A 19791-nucleotide genomic window follows, 5' to 3' on the forward strand; every position below is an offset into this window, starting at 1 on the left:
CAATTCATTTTTAGTTGTAGTTATTTAAGTAAATTAAATTAAACTAAATGAAAATGAGAAATAGCCTATTGCTGAAATTAAATAGGCTACATTTACATTTGGTATATATTTGGAAAATTGTATTCCATTTACTGTTTATTTAATTTCAAGTGACGTTGTTGTTATTGTTAATTGTTATTATTATTTGTATTATTTTGCTATTTTATTTTTAATGGTTTTAGTTTTAATTTTAAAGGGGTTACGCCACCCCAAAATGAAAATTTTGTCATTAATCACTTACCCCCATGTCCTTCCAAACCCGTTTTATTCAACAATTCGTCTCCTCTGGTTCAGCATAGCACCATTTTGGAGAGTATCCGCTGGACGCAAGCAGTGTACGCCCTTCTGTGTCAGCTGCGCCACAAGGATACGTCTTCTATGTTTGTTTATGCTTTGATTTGAATGAAAACTGACAAAAGCTGACACAGAAGAGCGTACGCTGCTTGCGTCCAGTGGATATTCTCCAAAATGGCGCTACGCTGAACCAGAGGAGACGAATTGTTGAATAAAATCGTTGTTTTGTTTTCTTTGCACAGAAAAAGTGTTCTCGTCGCTTCATTAAATTCAGATTGAATCACTTATGGCAGATGGGCTATTCTGACGATGCTTTTCATACTTTTCTTTTTTTTCTTAATTCACTTGCCAGTCAATGGGACAGTCACAAACCTCCCAGTCTTCCTCCAAAATATCTTAAATTGTGTTCTGAAGACGAGCCAAGCTTTTATGGGTTTGGAACGACATGGGGGTAAGTGATTAATGACAGAATTTTCATTTTGGGGTGGAGTATCCCTTTAATTTTAGTGACCCTGTGTGACACTTCTGGAATGGTTAGGGTAAATATCAGTATCATATTCTAAATATCATTTTCTTTTAAGATGCACCAATTTTAGTGCATTTATAATATTTCAATTTATAATAAATTAATAGGATATTTAAGAGCAGCATACTGTTGCTGTGGTTATTTCTTAAACCATTTTTAAAACAATTTGAAGGTCATCTATAATAAATCACTGAAAACTAATTTATTATGTTCCAAACAAATTGTCCGGTACAAACTCTTCCTAATGTGGAACAATAAGTACCATCTGTAAAATGTGTTCCAATCCGTAGTATCTGTCTCTGCACACGAGTGCCACGTGCGAAGGTGGGGGTGTGCAAATAGATTAATCCGACCAATCACGGCTCAGACTTTTAGGGATTGGATCTACTTTCCGTCCAATCAGCGACTCGATTCTCATCTGCCAGCCAATGGGAGCGCAGTCTGCTTTGGCTTTTGTCCAGCACGTGTAGCAATTCACATGTTGTCCCTCGCTGTAAAGTGATGTTGGTGGAGAAAGGAGGAGGATAGAAGTCCATAATTTTTTCTCAGGACAATAGTGCGTACGAACAAAACGTCGGCTCACCGTCTTATTAAGCAATAAAGTATATGAAAATACTTTTTCGCTTACGAGCATCGCGTCAGGTTGTGTCAGTGGCGCTGGACACCAGCTTGTTGTGGTAACGTTACAGATCCAGAAACGACCCAGCATTAAGGTAAGGATGTTTATTTATTTTATTTAAAATATATATCCGTTAAACTCCAGAAATGCTTCACGTGTCGAGCATCGTGCTTGATGTTTGTTTATGTCACGTGGAGCTGAATTATTCCTTTGTTTTGTCAGTCTGCTTTTAAACATTTTTGATGCAATAATTGCGATTAAAATTGATATGCAAAGTAGGACATTTTATCACAATCTGACACTAGTGAATATGTGGAGTTCATCAGTATCGGTTTGTTTTTTTCAGCTGTTGTATTTTTCCACATATGGTCAATGTTTTTGATTATCACTTTTGAATTATTTTTCATTTTTATGTAAAGAATATTCATTACTTTCTGTTGGTTTATCAGCTTTAATATATGGATGATTATGCGTCACACCCACATGGATCAAGAGCTTAGTAAACACGACATAAATAATAGTGCTCTTTAAATGTTAAATATTTACGTAGACGATTTTATCTAAAACGACTATATGTCTTTCCTTTCTTTTTTTAAACAAACTACCGAACAGTCCGTCTGGAGAGAGTTCGTTTGTCTTAATGGCACCGCCTGATTATTTTTATGAGGCACATGCCCTTGTTTTCTTGAACTTAGTCAGTTCTGAAATACTACACCGTCCGTGGCTGTGGCTCAAATCTAGCAGCAGTCCATCCAAACAACATTATAGGCACGCTTATTTATTATATTACATTCATGTGCTTTTCAAAACCCCTGTAGGTAGTTGACTGTTTTCTGAGAGACAGCCCATATGTGGTTTTGTGCCCTTTCACCTAGTGAAAGAAACGGTGCGTGCTGTTCTTCATGGGTAGTATGATTTTTGTAATTATGGTATCTCTGTGATCTCGATTTCAGTTTTGGAATGAACCCTGTGTTCCTTTATCCAGTTTTTATTTTATTTTTTTTAAATCCATGCTTTGCATTCCCAAATGTTTGTTTGGTGCTTGCACCTCTCGTGTTTCTTGACTTAAGAGGTTTTCTGCAAGTCCAGTCAAGCCAGTAGTTCAGCTTTGTACGTGCCCTGCTAATATATATAGGCCTATATGTGTGTGTGTGTGTGTGTACCTGTTTTTCTATTCAGGTGGGGACTTAAAACTGAATACACACAGACTCATGGGGACTCGGGTCATGGTGGGGACCTAAATTGAGGTCCCCACGGGTAAACAAGCTAATAAATCACACAGAATGAAGTTTTTTGAAAATCTAAAAATGCAGAATGTTTCCTGTAAGGGGTAGGTTTAGGTGTAGGGCAATAGAATATATGGTCTGTAAAGTAGAAAAAGCATTACGCAATGGATAGCAAACCAGACTGTGTGTGTGTATATATATATGTGTGTGTTTCCCACAGACTTGCACTCTGTTTGTGGTGGCATATATATGCAAATTCATTCTCTGCCAGCAGGAGGCGCTTAAAGCGGGAGAGATCGAGGTTTCCCCTGTAACGCTGTACACAAAGCAGCACCGCGCTCATAAACGCTGCTTTATCAGACATTACATGCAAGACGAAATAAAAATGACATCCAAAATTTTCTGATGACAGTTGGTTTCCTTCAGAAATACAGTGATATAAAAACACTCGCACCGGGTTTTGATTTTGAAACGTGCATTGCTCATGTTTATTCAACGAAGTTAATGCCTTTGGGAAAATCTATTTGTGGCAGTCAGTTTTGATATTGTGGCGGGCCGCAATGTATGGGAAACACATACACTACTTTTAGAACAATTGGGGTCTGTGTGTGTATATATTTCTATTTCAAATAAATGATGTTTCAAAATAATAAGGAATAAATCCCATTTTAAAATATTAAATATTAGTTTTACTGTATTTTTTGATCAAGTTAATGCACCCTTTGTGAGCCTATGAGACTTCTTTTCAATGGATGTGTGTGTGAATATATATATATATATACATACACACATACACACGGATGTGTGTATATACATAGACACACACACAAATATATATATATATATATATATATATATATGAATTCATTGTTTAATTTTCTTTACCCTGCTAAAAAACCAATTTTTTTTTTTTACAATTAATAATTACGTTATTTTTTTTGTGTATAAATTTATACACACCTTTTTTCCTGAAAAATACCAACATACAATGGAAAATGTTTTATAACTATTGTAGCTGATGCTTCCAAATCTTTCTTGCAGTTTTAACAGGGATTTGCAAGACAATCCCAGTGACCGTTCCATCAACTGACTCCTTCCCCCATTGTTGCGCTTTTTGTTTACATTGTCTCGGATGTATTTCGTATTCTTCATACTGTTCGGTTTTCACATTCCTTTGAGACAAATCGTTCCTCAGCCTTAAACAACCTGCCACCTCACATATATCTGTTTTCTCACATTTCAGTGATGCTGTCACCGGGGAGTCCTTCCAAATGGCAAGTGCAAGATTCCCTCTCCTTGACCCCCAGTCTCCTGTACAGCGAGAGTGACCAGACGGAGGATGAACTAGAGGTTTTTTCCTCTGAGAGCGAGGCTGCAGGAATTGTGGCTGATCCAAACCCATCCTCCGTGGCCAATGGGAGCTCTCAAAATTCAAAATTGCCTCTCACCTTTGTGAACCAGAGGAGCGGTAGAGCTGAAAATGGTCAGACCTCAACATCATCTGAAAGGATTCCCACTGAGGGGAACCTGAGGTTTGCGCGCAAAGTGAGTTTAAAATTTATTATTAGTCAAGTTGTTTTTCATGACCATTTCTGTTTGAACAGTGTTTTTTGCTGCTGTACCTTTAAGAGGCGTCCTTTTCATCTGTGCAATGCACAGCGTTCCTGAGCATGTTCTTGCACTCATAGGCTTGCTGTCATGTCAAATATAGTTTGTAACTCGGCCATCTTTCAATATAAGCTTTGCACCTCATCGTGACTGATGCACAAAACAACACAAATGTGACGAACAATGGATCTGATTGAAACAACAAAGAACCTTGTTAAAAAGAAATGCCAACTGCTCGTCTCACCTTAACTGTTTCTCATCACCTAGAGGGTATCATTGATGTACAACTGTGGGTGGTCATGTTGATGCGTTGATCTGCGTGGAACTTTTTCATGTCACTACGTTTTGGAAATTCAGAATGAGTTTTATGAGCTTGTTTTTTATGTTTTGAGTTCTGAATGTTGCCGTGTGTTTTAATAGAACATCAAGCTATTTTATTTTAAACGATCAAGGAAAGTGTGGATCCTTATAAGTTTGCTCAAGCCTCTGTGTTGTGCAGTTTCTAAATCTGTCGTGCCTCTGTATTTTGAGATGTTTCTTTGATAAATATATGTTAATAAATTTCTCTTACAGTGTGCAGAGTTGCATGGGTACATCAGACCCCTGCTGGAGCTGTTGAAGGGGCTGAAAACGGGTCGATATGATAAAGGTAATGCACAAGTCTGTAAACATGCACTGGATTGATAAAAGTGTCATTAAAGACATTTATAGTATCACAAAAAAAATCTATTTTAAATAAAGGCTGTTGTTTTGAACTTTCTTTTCATCATAGAATGCTGAGAAAATGTATCATTGTTTCCACTAAAATTTTAAGCGGTACAGCTGTTTTCATTGCTAATAAAAGATTTTGTGACACTGAAGATTGGAGTAATTTAACAAGTATACATTTAAAACAATTATTTAAACTCTTTTATTATATTATTTATATAACAGTTTATACTGTGTTTTTAATTTCAAATAAATGCAGCCTTGGTGAGCATAAATTAAAAATAATTTAAAATTCTTTTTGATCCCAAACTTAGTAGGTAGTAGTCTCCACCCATTACATGTAATTGTGTGTGTGTATATATATATATTTGATTATTCTTCATATTTTTTTCATTTTGGTAGGTTTGAGCACATTTCAACAGAGCGTTGCCATTGATAGACTGCGAAGGATTGTGGGTGTTCTACAAAAACCTGACCTTGGGTATATAATTTTATTCTGTTAAACTTTCACCATTGACACATTTCTTAGTATTGTATCCAATACATATAATACCTTTTGATAATTCATATTTTCCTGCTATACCTCTGTAGGGAGAAGTATATGGGCACTCTTCTGCAGCTGGAGATGATGTTAAAGATTTGGTTCCCTCAGGTGAGGCCTCAGTATCGGGATAGCACCCCTTCACTCCACAACCTGCCATCACGCTGGAATCAGGACCAGTTACATATTCCTGTCAAGGTAAGAGGCTAATATCCACCTTATTTTGCAATGCAGAAGTAAGCTCTTTTCTGTGAATGTGCGAGACTTATGATTCATTAGTTATTATAGGTAAATAACCAAAGGAATAACATAAGTGCAGTAAATGGTAAAACTATTTGCTTTACAAACCAATATGTTTATGATTATGATAATAAATTTAAATAATATAACAAATACCAGTTTGCAATATCAAGCAGCATAAGCTGTTCAGCTAAAATAATGGATGATACCAAAACACAAAAGTTACAATTGGCCGCAACTGCTCTTATGTGAAAAATAGAACTTTTCCAAAATATAAATGCTTTGAAACAAACCATATGAGAAAAGCAACCAGTATGGCTATTATATTGGTTAATGGGTGTCTAAATAGGTGTCTAGGTGTCAATCTGGAATGGTTTATTGTTTGTCTTTGATGGCACATAAAAGGCTTTGATGTTAAATTACATCATCTTTTTCTTTCAGAAACGCAGATTAAGTTGGTCAGACTCTGACTCGCAAGGATCTTCAAGCAGCAAACGCATTCATGAGGACGATCGAGGGCCGAGCCCCAGCAATAGCAGCTCATGGCTCAGCAGCACCGATACCATGTCTAGCGAACTTGAAGAAGACAGTCCGATCTGCATAAATCAAAATAATATGACATCTGAACTCAATCTCTTTGAAAACAGCAAACTTCTAGTCAGGCAAAAGACAAGTTCTCTGACTGCAACAGGAAGAACATCTCCGCTTGTAATACCACCGTCAGCCACAGATGGCAGCAGCTTGGGCATGCAGGACTGTTCGGTGTCCTCTACAACTCCTATTTCAGACCCACCAGTAGACACCATTAGTAAGAAAGATTTGGATAAATCTGTAAAAGAAGAAGGGCCAAAAAAACAAGTTGACGCGGAGATGTTAAACACACAACATTTTGAAGTTTCAAATTTTTTAAAAGAATGAATGAATGAATTAAGCATTTCTCCAGTCTGTTGATATTGGTAACTCATTGTTTTTCACAAAGTGAAATTTTTTGTTCAGTTAGTCAGATTTTGCATTCTGCCACATATATGTACAGCACAGAAGATTTGTGTATATACGGTAATAGACTGATGAAAGAAGTGTCTTAAAATACACGCTCGAGCCGTACAGTCGAGCGGCGAAACATGCACAGCTATCAAACACTCTACTGCACTGCCTTCCTTGATAAACACAGACTTCCAACAAAATCTGCTGCTTTATAAACCTAAAACCAGGAAGCCAGATATCAGCAGAAGAATGGTCTTGTAAAACGTCCAGAAGTGTGACTGCGATCGCAATCTACCTTAAAGTCCTTTGACTTGAATTGAAAACCACTTTGAGCATCGGATGAAATAGAAATGCATTATATGAGAGGATGTTTTAGAGGCAGTTTTATTTATTGCGTTATTACTTGAAGATACCGAATTCACGTAAGCAGCCTTAAAGAGTCAGTGCAAGTGGGCCGTGGTCCATTATCATAGCTCAATGTTTTATATTTATTAACAGACAGAGAAAATAATCCCGGGAACAACAGATGGGATGTGACGTAAAGTGTTATTTTATAATCTGGAGAGTCAATGGTAATTTATTGAAAATGTTCTTGCCAAAAACAGTTTGCACATTTATGATGTTCTGCTTCCATGTTATAAGAGTTCATTTGGTCATAGAAATCTAGAGTATTATTATAGGAAATTGCACAGTAGTTTCCTTGTACTCACCTTTTTTATTTTTTTTTTCCATTTAAAATTTGTGAATTTCAGCATTGTGACTTATGTTACTATTAACCATTCTCTAAAACAAACTAATGTTCAAATTAATGACGACAAGTATGTGGTGTGTCACACTAAGGAAGACGAGACTCATGTTTTATTTAGCTATTTGTAGAATATATTCTAACATTAGAGATGCAGTATTTGGTAGTCGCTTCATGAGGAATGAGAAGAACTTTATTGGTATGTTGACTGAGACGCATGTAGTCACGTCCTTGTGCAGCTGTACGAGTATCGTGTGAAAAATACATGCACTGTAAAAAGTGATAAGTTGACTTAAAATTGAGGAAACCCGTTGCCTTAAAATTAAGTAAATGATAATTAAAAAAATAAGTTAATTGAATTGAATTGTCAAGTTCACTTAACTTTAAAAAAAAAAAAATTATGTACTTAATTTTAAGGCAATGGGTTTCCTCAATTTTTTTAGGTTAAGTCAACTTTCACTTATACTTTTACAGTGTGTAAGTATATTGTTGGAATTATTATAGAGATTATACGATAAGGGAAAAGTGCATATGAAGATGTGTTGTGATTAATATTTAATGGCACTTAACAGCTTCATGTGATTGTGAAGGTAGCATTTTGAGGAAGTTTTTTTATTATTATTTGTTTCAGAAAAGTCTGCCATTGTAGCACTACTGTTATTTTCTATTCATTATTCAAAACCATTTTCTCTTGTGAGTCATTTCTGTTCCTGTATCAAAGTTTTTGTCAAGTTTGCTGAAATGTTTTTCAACATGCTCCGCTTTTTTGATATCATTAAATGTTTCCAAGTTTCTTATATTTGAATTTGCCCTCCTTATGTTTTTAATTCTCTATTTTTAGAGGTTGATTATGACAGCCCATACAGGAAAATAAACAAATATATACAGAGAGAGAGATTTTTAAATATAGACACTATACCATTCAAAGGTTTGGGGTCGTTTTTTTATTTAATATTAAAAGTCTCTTATGCTCACCAAGGCTGCATTGTTTTTTATTAAATAATAAAAAATAAAAAAACTGTAAAAACAGCAATATTGTAAAATATTACAATGTAACTTTTCCATTTTAATACATTTTAAAATGTAATTTATTTCAGTGATGGCAAAGCTGAATTTTCAGCAGCCATTACTCCAGTCTTTAGTGTTACATGATCCTCCAGAAAATATTAATTTCTTAAAAAGAGAATTGAAAAATGACCCCAAATACTCAAATGGTAGTGTAGTTTACAACAATACATAAAATAACCTATAGTTTATTTCGAAATATACCTAAAATGTAAATTAAAATATATTTTGTGACGTATATAAATGTAAAACTGTTTTTATGACTATATTTTCAAGAAGTTTACTAAAAATGTATTTTATATATGTATTATTATTCTAATATTATTTAATTATTCTGATATTAAGGTAATACAAACCTATATATTTATCCTGGCCAATATATATAGAATATATGATAAATGTGTTTTTGAGAATATATAATTATGATCATCATGACTTGAAAGTCTGCTTTTCTCACTTGGTCTCTCTGTCCATGACTGACCCCTGCTGGATGTTTGCATGTTTGAGCAATGAAATATTTTTATATTTATAAATGCTTCAATGTGACAAGACCGAATTTTCTACCTCTGCAATACAGCAAATTTTGTGTTGTATAACACATTTTCTTTGTCTGAGAAAAAAGTTGGAAAACAAGCAAGAAAGAAAGAAAGACAAATAAACACGACTAGGACATTCGGCTGTACATGTCTAATGTTGTTATTGTAATATTGAGAATAATGGAGGCTCAGAGTCCCATGATGTTGCAGTATCCACACATGAACCTGTGAGGGGCAGCACCGCGACCAGAAGACCTGGAAAATGGCGGCTGGAAGTGCAGGCGTTAGCGGCCACAATAGTGGCTCATCGCCGCGCTTGGAGTCTACTTTGGACCGTCGCTTTCAGACTGTATCCAACACCATGGAATCCATTCAGGGACTATCCGTCTGGTGCATCGAGAACAAGAAATATCACAGCGTGATCGTGAGATACTGGATGAAGTGGCTGCGCAAATGTGAGTATTTAGCACGTTAGCCGTAGCACGTAGGCTAATCTGAGTCCAGCTGTGAAACAACAGCCTGTTTACGGGATCAAATTTGCGTTAGATGGGCTTTCAAAGTGGACGTGTGTGATATTTGTGTGAGAAAGTAGCATATAAGTAATTGTGACTGGCTAGTTTTTCTTTTTCGGCCCAATGAACAACTGTTGTGGCTAACGTTAGTTAGCAAACTGCTAACTTGTTCCTATCAGGTCAAGACGTAGGTCGTGTTTCAAAAGCTAGAGAACTGCCTTCCTAGACAGCATTTTGGACCCTTCCAAGGCAGCAGTTCTTTTGGGAAACATTATCTTTCGGAGTAGAGGAGTTTGGGGTCAGCGGCATTTTTGGGCCAAATAGGGGGTGTTCTGGGTCAGATGCTTAGATGTGATTGTCACGATTCCAGTCAGCAACGTTTTGGGGCAGTAAAGGGGTGTTTGAGGTCAGCAGCATTTTGGGGCAGAATGGGACATTCAGGGTGAGTGTCTTTTTTCAGCTAAATATGGGCATTTGAGTCCAGTGGCAACTTTAGGAAGGATGGAGGCGCTTACAGTGAGCAGTATTTTTATGTTCTTGCAATAAATGGGGTATCTGTTGTCAGCAGCATTTTGGGGCAGAATTAAGGGAAATTTGGGTGTCATAAGCACATTTAGAATCAGCAGGGTTTGGGTTTGTGTCAGCTACATTTTGGGTGTCATTGGCACAATTTTATCAACAACATTTAGTGGCAGTGAAGAGGTGTTTGGGACTAGCAACAGTTTTGGGCTGAATAGGGGTGTTTATGGTCAGCAGCATTTTGGGGCAAAATTGAGCGTTCTAGTCAGCTACATTTTGGGGTCATAGGTACATTTTGAATGAGCAATGTTTTTGGGAAATAAAAGGGTGTTTGGGGTTCAGCAGCATTTTGTGCCAAAATAGGGCGTTCAGAGTCAGCAAGTGTCATATTTGGGGCAAATTGTGGTGTTCTGGTCAGTGTCATATTCTGAGTGTCATATGCATGTTTTAAATCAATGTGTTTTTTTTTGCGCAGTTAATGGTGTTTGGCATCAGAAGCTTTTTTTTGGCTAAATGGGGGTGTTTGGTGTCAGCAGCCATTTTGGACAGAATAGGGTGTTTGGTGTCAGTTACATTTTGGGTGTCGTAGGCATTTTTTGATCTGCGATATTTTTGAGCAATAAAAGAGGGTTTGGCCATTTTAGGGCAAAATTTGGTTTTTAAGGTCACTTTGGGTGTCATAGACAAGTTTCAAATGAGCAATGTTTTTTGGTTGGTGAAAAGGTTTATGGGGGTTTGGGGTCAGCTATATTTTAGGTGTCAGGCACGTTTCGAACCAGCAGCATTTTTGGGTGATCAAGGAGATGTTTGGGATCAAGAGCATTTTTGGATTACATAGGGGTGTTTGGGGTAAGCAGCATGTTGCGGCAGAATGGGATGTTTAGGGTCAGCCACATTTTGGGCATCACAGGGACGTTTAGTTTCAGCAGCGTTTTTGGGCAGTAAGGGAAGTTTGGGTTCAGCAGCATTTTGGGGCAGAACAAGAGTGTTCAGGGTCAGCTGTGTTGTGCGTGTCACAGGCTCCTTCCAAATCATCAGCATTTTTGGGCATATAAGCACTTCAGAGTCAACATAAGCTATATTTTCATAAGCAAAGTTTCTGTCCAGTATTTCCACTGTTATCGGCAAAGTGAAAATGCATAAAAAAGTTTGCAGATTTTTGCTTCCCTCAGCCTGATGTGCATAATGACGTCATCTTTAAATTTAACTGCTGTATTGATAACCATTTTGATGCACCTAAACCTTTTACACACAAACTTCCTTGATGCAAATTTGGCTATAGGTGTGTTCCAAGTCAGCTGCACTTTTGGGCATCAGGCACTAGACTGTGTTTTTAAAACAGCCATTGTGTCACTGTTCAGTGGAACCTAAAATAATCTGGTTTTTATTAACATCCTCTTCAGTGCTAATTTAATTTATTTGTGTTATGAAGACTCTGGTGGGTTGTTATTCTGAGATGGATGTCAGAAATGTTTGTTTGCCTGCAGTTTGTTACATTCTTGGGACTGCTGGGACTTAATCTATGAACCACTAATGATCATATGGACAAAATACACATTAACTGGGCGGTTGCTGAAAGTTTTACAATTGCCAAGTAAACAAAAGTTTTTTGTGTGGAAGTGAAAAGTACTGTTTTATCCTGTTCACATCCTGCTCCAGAACATTACCATCACTGTTTGCTGTGCTTTCTGCGAGTGTCCTGACATGTTGAGGTTTAGCCTGAGCAGTTGATTTGTGTCCTCTGCTATTAGGAGTGCCAATTATGTAATATTTTGGATTTTTAAGAGGCTTTAGGGTGAGTGTGTGTCAGGAACTTGAATGCTCCATCTATATAAATACTTGAGGTGTTAAAGGACTGTTGTGTGCATTGGCCTTTATGCCATAGATATGGCATAGTTCATACTTAGATAAGTCTCTAAATGGATCTGTGCACTTTGACGTTCCTTTGCATTGTTTTATGAAAAAAAGCTTTAAATGTCACTGCTGTTTCAATAAATAGAGAAACACAAAACTGCAGGCAATGTTTTATCTGACTTTATCTTGACTATTTATTGCACACACCTACAGTATAAAACAATATTACTATTCATAACTTGTTTCTAGCTTAAGTTAAAAATTTAAAACCTGTATGAGTTGGTTATCCTGGAATGAGTTATGTTTCCTAATATGCAAGAATACACTACCATTCAAAAGTTTGAAGTCTGTAAGACTTTTAAGGTTTTTTTTAACTGTTTTTGAAAGTAGTCGTCAGTTATTGATCAAAGATACAGTAGTACATTAATATTGTGTAATAAAAGTTGAAATAACTGTCTTCTATTTTAATTTACGGTATTTCTATATTATAAGCTGAATTTTTGTTCCAGTCTTTAGTGTCACATGATCCATCAGAAATCATTCTAATATACTGCTTTGATGCTCAAGAGAAACATCTCTTACTGTCAATGTTGAAAGCAGTTGTGCTGTTTATTTCATGGAAACTGTCATTTGTTTTTTTTGATAATGACATTTCAAAAGAATTGAATTTATTTGGTCATATTATGACCAAAGTGTTTTTTTACTTCCACTTTATCAATTTACTGATTCAATTTCAAACTTTTGAATGGTAGTGTATATTAGGGGGTGCTCCGTTTTTTGAGGCTGATTCACCGATTACAGAAAGCAGTATCTGCCGGTCTTTTTAAAGCCTTCTTTTTATCGTGTAGAATTATTTATAGTGATTGTCCAATCAAGATTTTTAGACACTTATTCAGGGCCTGAATTTCATTCTTTCAAAAATATATATTTATCTCACTTGATGTTGATCATGCACTGCATTTTTTGACAATCGTGGCACAATAGCTTACACGCGGTACAAGCCTGATTTCGTGAGCTGTATGTGAGTCTGCCTTTTACACCAGGTTCACACATACTCCGTTTGCAATGCGTATGCAGTCCATGTGTGGTATGTTAAGCAGTGCAGAAGCAGCATTGACTGTGCTTTCACACAGGAGTCTGCAACTGATTCTCTGCCCCTGCCCCAACTATTGGCGAACCTTGCCCCCTTTGCAACCGCCTCTGTGCTTCTGCCTTTGGGCTTCGAAGCTACATGAGGACCCACAGAAGACTGCACAAAGCCTCGATCGTCATTCTCAACTCCCGAGAGACTACCTGTGACAGTAATACAATTTCATAGATGTTTAAATGCAATAAATATAAGAAACACTTTATTAAATGCTATTTACTTTGCATTTGCTTCTAGATTGATATAAGTTACTCAAGCAAGTGGCAAAACATTTAAACTACTTTTCTTACATTATCACAAACATTCTAAATTAAAACTTACCATTGACACAAACAGTCAGCTCTACTGCCTTTTCTTTTGCATTTAAATCTTTATTACAAGCAATCCTGCGGTTCATAAAGAACTTTGTTTTACTACCACGATTGCCATCTATTATTGCCTTGTTTATTTAAAAGTGCCAAAAAGCTTTGTGTGTTGACTCTGAAACACAGGAGACTTTAATTATATGCATTTATGGTGTAATTACTAAATTTTCATGTCAATCCGTGTTCATATTTACTGCAAACAATGTGCTGTTACTTTAATTCTTCGCTTGCAGCGCATCAAAAATTAGACTTAAAATGCTCATGGAACGCACTGCCGCACCACAACCATTTGCATTGTGAACGCTTTAATCCGTTAACATGAGCTCGGAAAAAACACGCACTGCATACACATTGCAAATGGAGTAATGTGAACCTGCCATTATGTATGTGCGCTGCAAGTGTGCATGAGCGCACGATCTCCAGGAGAGCGTGTGAGCGCTGAATGGTTTAAACACTGAACTTTAATTTCTAAACTTTAGTGACGATGCGACACTGCCTCGATTGTGTTTTCATGGTAGGCGCATCATCAGCTTGAGAACGGTTTATGAGATGACAAAATGCGAATGTTAAATTTACGCGAGGGAATCTGTTAAATCATGCCACGAGTTATTGCTGTGATTGACAGTGGCAACGGAATGAATCATCTGACGAGCCGATGTCAAAATAAAGCTGTGCATTAACTGATTCAGACTAAATTCAGACTAACAAAACTACAGGTTTGTGTTGGATAAAACTTAAACGATGTAGCCTAGTTATTAAATTAAATCTAACCATTTCAAAATATTGAATGCATCATTTATTTGTTATACCAACTTATTTAAATTTTATTTGACTATATAGGTATTTAAATAATTCAGCATTATAGGCTGTGAATTTGTGACTTCCTGCACTTGCTATACTTTATACTTCAGTGCGACAAAGTACTAAATTGGTTATAATATTTATTTTATAATAAATCAAAAGACGTGAAAAACTAAGTTGAAATGGCATTTGCAGCCAATGAGTGATCCTCTACTGCCATCTCTTGGTTATAAAGGTATTTCATTTTCATCTTAAAAAGTCTATTTTTTGCCGAGACACTTTTTTAGCATATTTCATGTCGTCTTCATGAATGAAAACTGAACCTTTAATAATGGGAATTTTACCACACAGAGTTAAGAAATAATAAATGCTTTAAAATTTTATAAGATTTTAAAAATGTGTTCATGGTTATGAAGGTAAGATATTGATTATCGAGAATACCATGTAGACATAGTTTAAGAGATTAGCCTAACTGCCTAAACAGTTACTATAGTGTTTATTTGTCAGCATTTAAATGTACTGTTATACTTACATGGGTACTTTCTTGGGATTACCAGAATTTGCATATAAAATTATATGTTCTTTAATGACATGTTAATTCCACAATCATTATTTACGGTGTTGCAATTATTTTGTTTCTCAGTTTCTGATAAGAATGAGGCAGGAGATGTTTCTGTGAGAGTCTCTACCTATATATAGCACATATAAAATGAGCTTCACCGGAAGATTAGGAGCTGGTTTATCTTTATCCGGAAATTCTAAATAGCGCTCCGTGCATGTGGTCAATTGGAGCACCCCTAGTGTATTGGCGTCGTAGTCATTGGTTCATGCTTGATGCTTTTAGATTGTCTTGTAGGGCCCTATGAAATCCGTTTTATTTTTTCTAAATTCTGTTTTTTCCGTTAAAATTTTTCTGGACTCCTTTTTAATGGTCAAATTGAATTGTATTAATCAAAAAGAAACTTATACAATTTAAAATTAATTTATTAAAAGTGTAACAAAAATGACATGTTTAGGGCCGTATGAAATGTTTTATTTTTTTCTCACCATATGTTTTATTGTTACCAAATTCTGTGTTTTAGCATGTCTAATTATTTGAATGCAAGTCAAATTGACACATCGGGGCTAAATTAATCGTCTTCATTTATTTATGTCTACAAATTTTAATGTATGGTTTTTAAAACAGCTTAACAAGTTTTCATGCTCTCCTCCAAATTGACATTAGGAACTGTATTAAAACTATTTATGAATGCCTTTGAGAATCAGTGTATTTCATATATTCCAGTTCAATTACTTGTTTTTTTTTAAATTATTTTTTAATTTAATTTTATATAAAACACATCATGATCTCCTTCAAACTGACATTAAGAACTCAACTAATACTTAATGTTTCATTATTTTGAGTTGCTTTCAGTTTTATGCCTTCTGAATGAAGATATGGGCTAATTATTTTTTTCTAATATTTAATCAAAAATTATGATCAAAAATTAGCCATCCCATTACAGGGTGATATTTGACTCCTTAAAGTGATTTACAGGGGAATTTTATTTTTATGGCATTTTTCTAACTTTATTAAAAGTATGTCATCTTTTTTGTTAAATTTTTAAAAATACATATTTATAAGCTTTTTAAAATTTCTAATTAGAATAAGAATAATAAGATATCAATCAAATTAATCAGTATTAACAAAATTAATTTGTACAGAGGTGGAGCAGAAGAACACAAAAGTGGCTTGTAGGTGTATTTTCAGACGTTTAATGAGCCTCAGAGTTGGTATGAGTGCAATTAAATTTATAAATTCATGTTGAGATTAATATTTTAAATATGCAAATTGAATAGGTTATAGAAATATTAAATTATTTGAATAACTGAAAGATATGTCAAAAATTAAACAAACTGCCAGCAGCTGGCGACAAGTCACTGGTTTGATCACTGAATCATTCATTAAATTGATTCCTTCGAACGGCTGATTCATTCAGGAATGAAGGAAGTGACTGTCTTTATGAATGGGTAATTGAATCATTGACTCACTAGATTCGTTTAAAAACGCATGTTCATTCATAAAGGAGACACCGCTGTTGTATTAAATCAATATCACATTTACAAACTCCCTTAATAATCATTAAATCTGTCACTCTCCTTAGTTCCTCGCGATCTCACTAAGTTCCATTATAATCAACGAAGCTCTCTACACTGCATAATGAATCTCTTATTTACATTGTGTATACTTTGTTCGTTTATGAAAGGATTCATGAGATATGTCTGTGACATTACTGAACTCTGCAAATCTAAAATAAATATTTTTTCATAGTCGCACGCAGTAGTTTGCGGCTCAGAATATTAGAGCGTGTCACACAGCCTTGTGTGAATAAGATCCGAGCGACGCAGGCCGCGGAGAGCACGTCGATGCTGCAGGACTCAGCCACAGTCAGAGAACCCCGGTGCAGTGCTGTTTGTGGAATTAAATTCTAAATTATAGAGGGACTGTTTGAACCAGTGATTTCTTTTTTCGCTGCTGTGGATGCATTTCATAATTTGATCTGAGATTAAGCAAATATTGTGCAGGAATTTCTCGCATTATAAAAGTTACATTTGCGGGAACAGAAAGCATACAAACAATTTTTATTTATTCTTACAGTAGCCTTATGAAATGTTTTTTTCCCCCTCAGAAATTCTGTGTTGTGTATTTAAATTTGACTGGTTATCAGATGAAGGCATAAAACATTGATTTAATTTATATTTTAATTAATGAAAATTAAACATTAATATTTTTGGCAAATAAATGGGATTTACTATTAAAATAAAAATATTTTGTGATTATTTCTGTGATTATTTTGTTTTATTATTTTTCAACAGTAGTAGTGGTAGTAGTATTACGTACATTCTACTAAATAATAGTAATATAGCCTATTTCTGGCACAATGTCTTTAAGTTAAACGGAACTTTTCTTTTGATGGCTTGCTGTGAATACATTTAAAGTTCTGTGTGAATATGATATGACGCTAGTTTTACTCAAATGAAATGGTAAAATGCTCGTAAAGTGACTCTCAGAGCAGTTTTGGAGATATTGTTCATGTATTTATGTCCTCATTGAGACGGCAGATGCTGAAATCACCTCGAGCGTCACGCGCGTTGTGTGTGTAGTAAACAAAACCTTGCGTCTGCTCCATTCATACAGAGACGCGCAGAACGTGCAGGATTCATATTTAAATCCACATTTGCAGCTTAATATTTACAGATACTAGTCCATATCGCGATTTTGATTTAAGTGTATTGACCTACTTTTGATTAATTCATCCAAACTTTGACAAATTCCGTGACATTCCGCATTAAACTGTAAATTCCGTTTTTATGACTGGATTCCGCTATTCCGTCCGCGTTTCTGCATCGTGGAAGTCATAGGGCCCTAGTCTTGGAGTTTTCATTTATTTTCAGCTTTTATGATATTGCATTAACGCATTGTAGACTTATAATATTATTATTGCATCATGTGGTAGGGATGCAACGATACCATTTTTTCCGATCCGATCCAGAAAATTCTGAGTATCGGCTGATTCCGATCCGATACCAGCGCAGTTTTTTTTTTTTTTTTTAAATCAATGTAGAATTTCTACACTTCTGTGTGTTGACCTGATCGTCACTCTTTTGTGTGTTAAACAATCTACTATCTACAATCTACTAAACACAGACAACTTCATTTTAATGAAAAAAAATAACAAATGAAAAAATATATAATCATAATCTATGACAAAATTACTATTATAAACTAGGTTAGTGGATAATTTGGCAGCAAAATTTATTCTGGAAAATTAATGAGTGCACAATTTTATAAAATCTAAATATTTAGTGAAATAACATTATTTAGTGGGGAACAAATAAAAGTGAATAAGTGTAGGACTAAATCCCTAAAACACATTGCTCTTTGTATTGTTGTAAAATACATTAATGAAAACAAGTAAATGTATTTATATATAAATATAAACTATAAAATTAATAGAAATTCATTTTAAATGTACAGCACAGTAATGAAGGCAGCAACATATGATAGATGGGAGTCCTTGGATATAAGCATGGGACGATAACCGGTTTCAAGGTATACCGCGGTTTGGAAATTCACGGTTTCAAAACCACTACAATTTTCCCGTTATACCGTTCCTGCGGTATGCACAGTTTTTTACGTGTCGTCAAAGACGGAAAGTGCAGGACTCCCTCAGTTGTGAGCAGTGAAGAGCGTAAAGAATCACACGGCCCCTCCTCCTCCAGTTGGAGTGATCAGTCAGTGAGAGTCACCTGTGTGTAGGATGATGGCCAATGGAGGTGAATCCCTGGAACTTTTTTCCCCCGTCAAAAAAGACATATGGGAATTTTTAACCATGTTCCGTACACAACGATGTTCCGTACAGATGACGTTTTAGCGGCGATCGCTAAATAAATACTTCCAGGTCGTAAACAAACGATATATGTGTCGCCTTCATTTCTCCCTCTTTCACCCTCAATCAAGACAGAGACCCATTCGTCGGTTGTTTCAGTGTTGAAATAAATACTATTTGGCTTGCTACCGAGGTAGATAACATACCTAGTTAACTAGCTAACTTCAACTAGTTTCCTCCCTCACGTTATTTACAGAGCTTGGAATATCAGACTAAAGTACTACGTTTCTGCGATTTTAGTACGTTAATTAAATTTAGCTGGTATCACGTCTATAATTTTAAGCCTCCTTCCATTGTTTACATCTGTTCAAAATCACGTCATTTAAAAAAACAAACAAACTGCTGGCTCTCAGGTGTCTTTGCCACTGTTTGAGTGTTATACGGAGAGAAACTGTGTGTGTGTGTGTGAGACACACTCACACTCACGCTCTCTCTCTCCTGATGTGTATGTGCACACATCTTTGTACCTCACCGCTCATAACTTGGACTGAAATATGAATGTGTAGAAAGTGAGCATGTCTCCAAAAACCTTGTTGAGCTGCAGGTTTAATGACTGAATTTTTAATTTTTTTACAGAAATTATGTTTTTGATTATTGAGCTGTAGGTTTAGGTTAAGTGACTGCATTTTTTTTTTCCCATTTAGAAGGATTTTTTATTTATTTATTTACAGAAAATAATTTATTTATGTTCTGATTATTGTTGAGCTGCAGGTTTAGGCTCACTTAAGTGATTGCGCTTAATTTAATTAACAAAAATTCAGTTATTTATTTTAATTATTTAGCCTGACATGTTTACTGTTCCAAAATGTTCTATATGTTTTTAAAAAAATAAAATATATTGTGTTCAGTTGAAAAAACGTTGTTGTTTTTTACCCAGACATTTAAAAATAACATATTTTAGAGCTGTAATCGCAATACCGTGAAACCATGATATTTTTTTTATCTAAGGTTATCATACCGTCAGAATCTCATCTTATCTATCATATGTTGCTGCCTTCATTACTGTGCTATACATTCGATTATTAATAGTCT

The 19791-nt window shown here is 35.4% G+C and overlaps 2 protein-coding genes across 4 annotated transcripts in view; both read left to right on the forward strand.

Moving 5' to 3' along the window:
* Positions 1 to 1320: 1320 nt before the first annotated feature.
* ciarta (circadian associated repressor of transcription a) lies at positions 1321 to 8329 on the forward strand. The gene is made up of 6 exons (XM_058754380.1): positions 1321 to 1572; positions 3948 to 4249; positions 4886 to 4961; positions 5423 to 5501; positions 5612 to 5759; positions 6243 to 8329. The coding sequence occupies exons 2-6, from the start codon at positions 3950 to 3952 to the stop codon at positions 6717 to 6719; spliced, it is 1080 nt and encodes a 359-aa protein (XP_058610363.1). The 5' UTR covers positions 1321 to 1572; positions 3948 to 3949; the 3' UTR covers positions 6720 to 8329.
* An 835-nt stretch (positions 8330 to 9164) lies between these two features.
* Positions 9165 to 19791, forward strand: part of LOC131525770 (CUGBP Elav-like family member 3) — a 69788-nt gene continuing 59161 nt past the window's right edge. For all 3 annotated transcript variants that reach the window (XM_058753705.1, XM_058753704.1, XM_058753706.1), the window contains exon 1: positions 9165 to 9586. In XM_058753705.1, coding sequence (XP_058609688.1) covers positions 9394 to 9586 — 193 coding nt within the window. In that variant the 5' untranslated portion in view covers positions 9165 to 9393. The remainder of the gene's footprint in view (positions 9587 to 19791) is intronic.

The sequence above is a fragment of the Onychostoma macrolepis genome, chromosome 19 (genome assembly GCF_012432095.1).
Source record: "Onychostoma macrolepis isolate SWU-2019 chromosome 19, ASM1243209v1, whole genome shotgun sequence".
In the NCBI taxonomy this organism is placed as follows: Eukaryota; Metazoa; Chordata; class Actinopteri; order Cypriniformes; family Cyprinidae; genus Onychostoma; species Onychostoma macrolepis.

Excerpts from the sequence above, each read along its gene's own strand:
- ciarta (XM_058754380.1), top strand. The coding sequence starts at position 3,950 with ATGCTGTCACCGGGGAGTCCTTCCAAATGGCAAGTGCAAGATTCCCTC. Across the intron at positions 4,962-5,422 it reads AACGGGTCGATATGATAAAG|GTTTGAGCACATTTCAACAG; the intron begins GTAATGCACAAG and ends TCATTTTGGTAG. Across the intron at positions 5,502-5,611 it reads CTACAAAAACCTGACCTTGG|GGAGAAGTATATGGGCACTC; the intron begins GTATATAATTTT and ends ATACCTCTGTAG.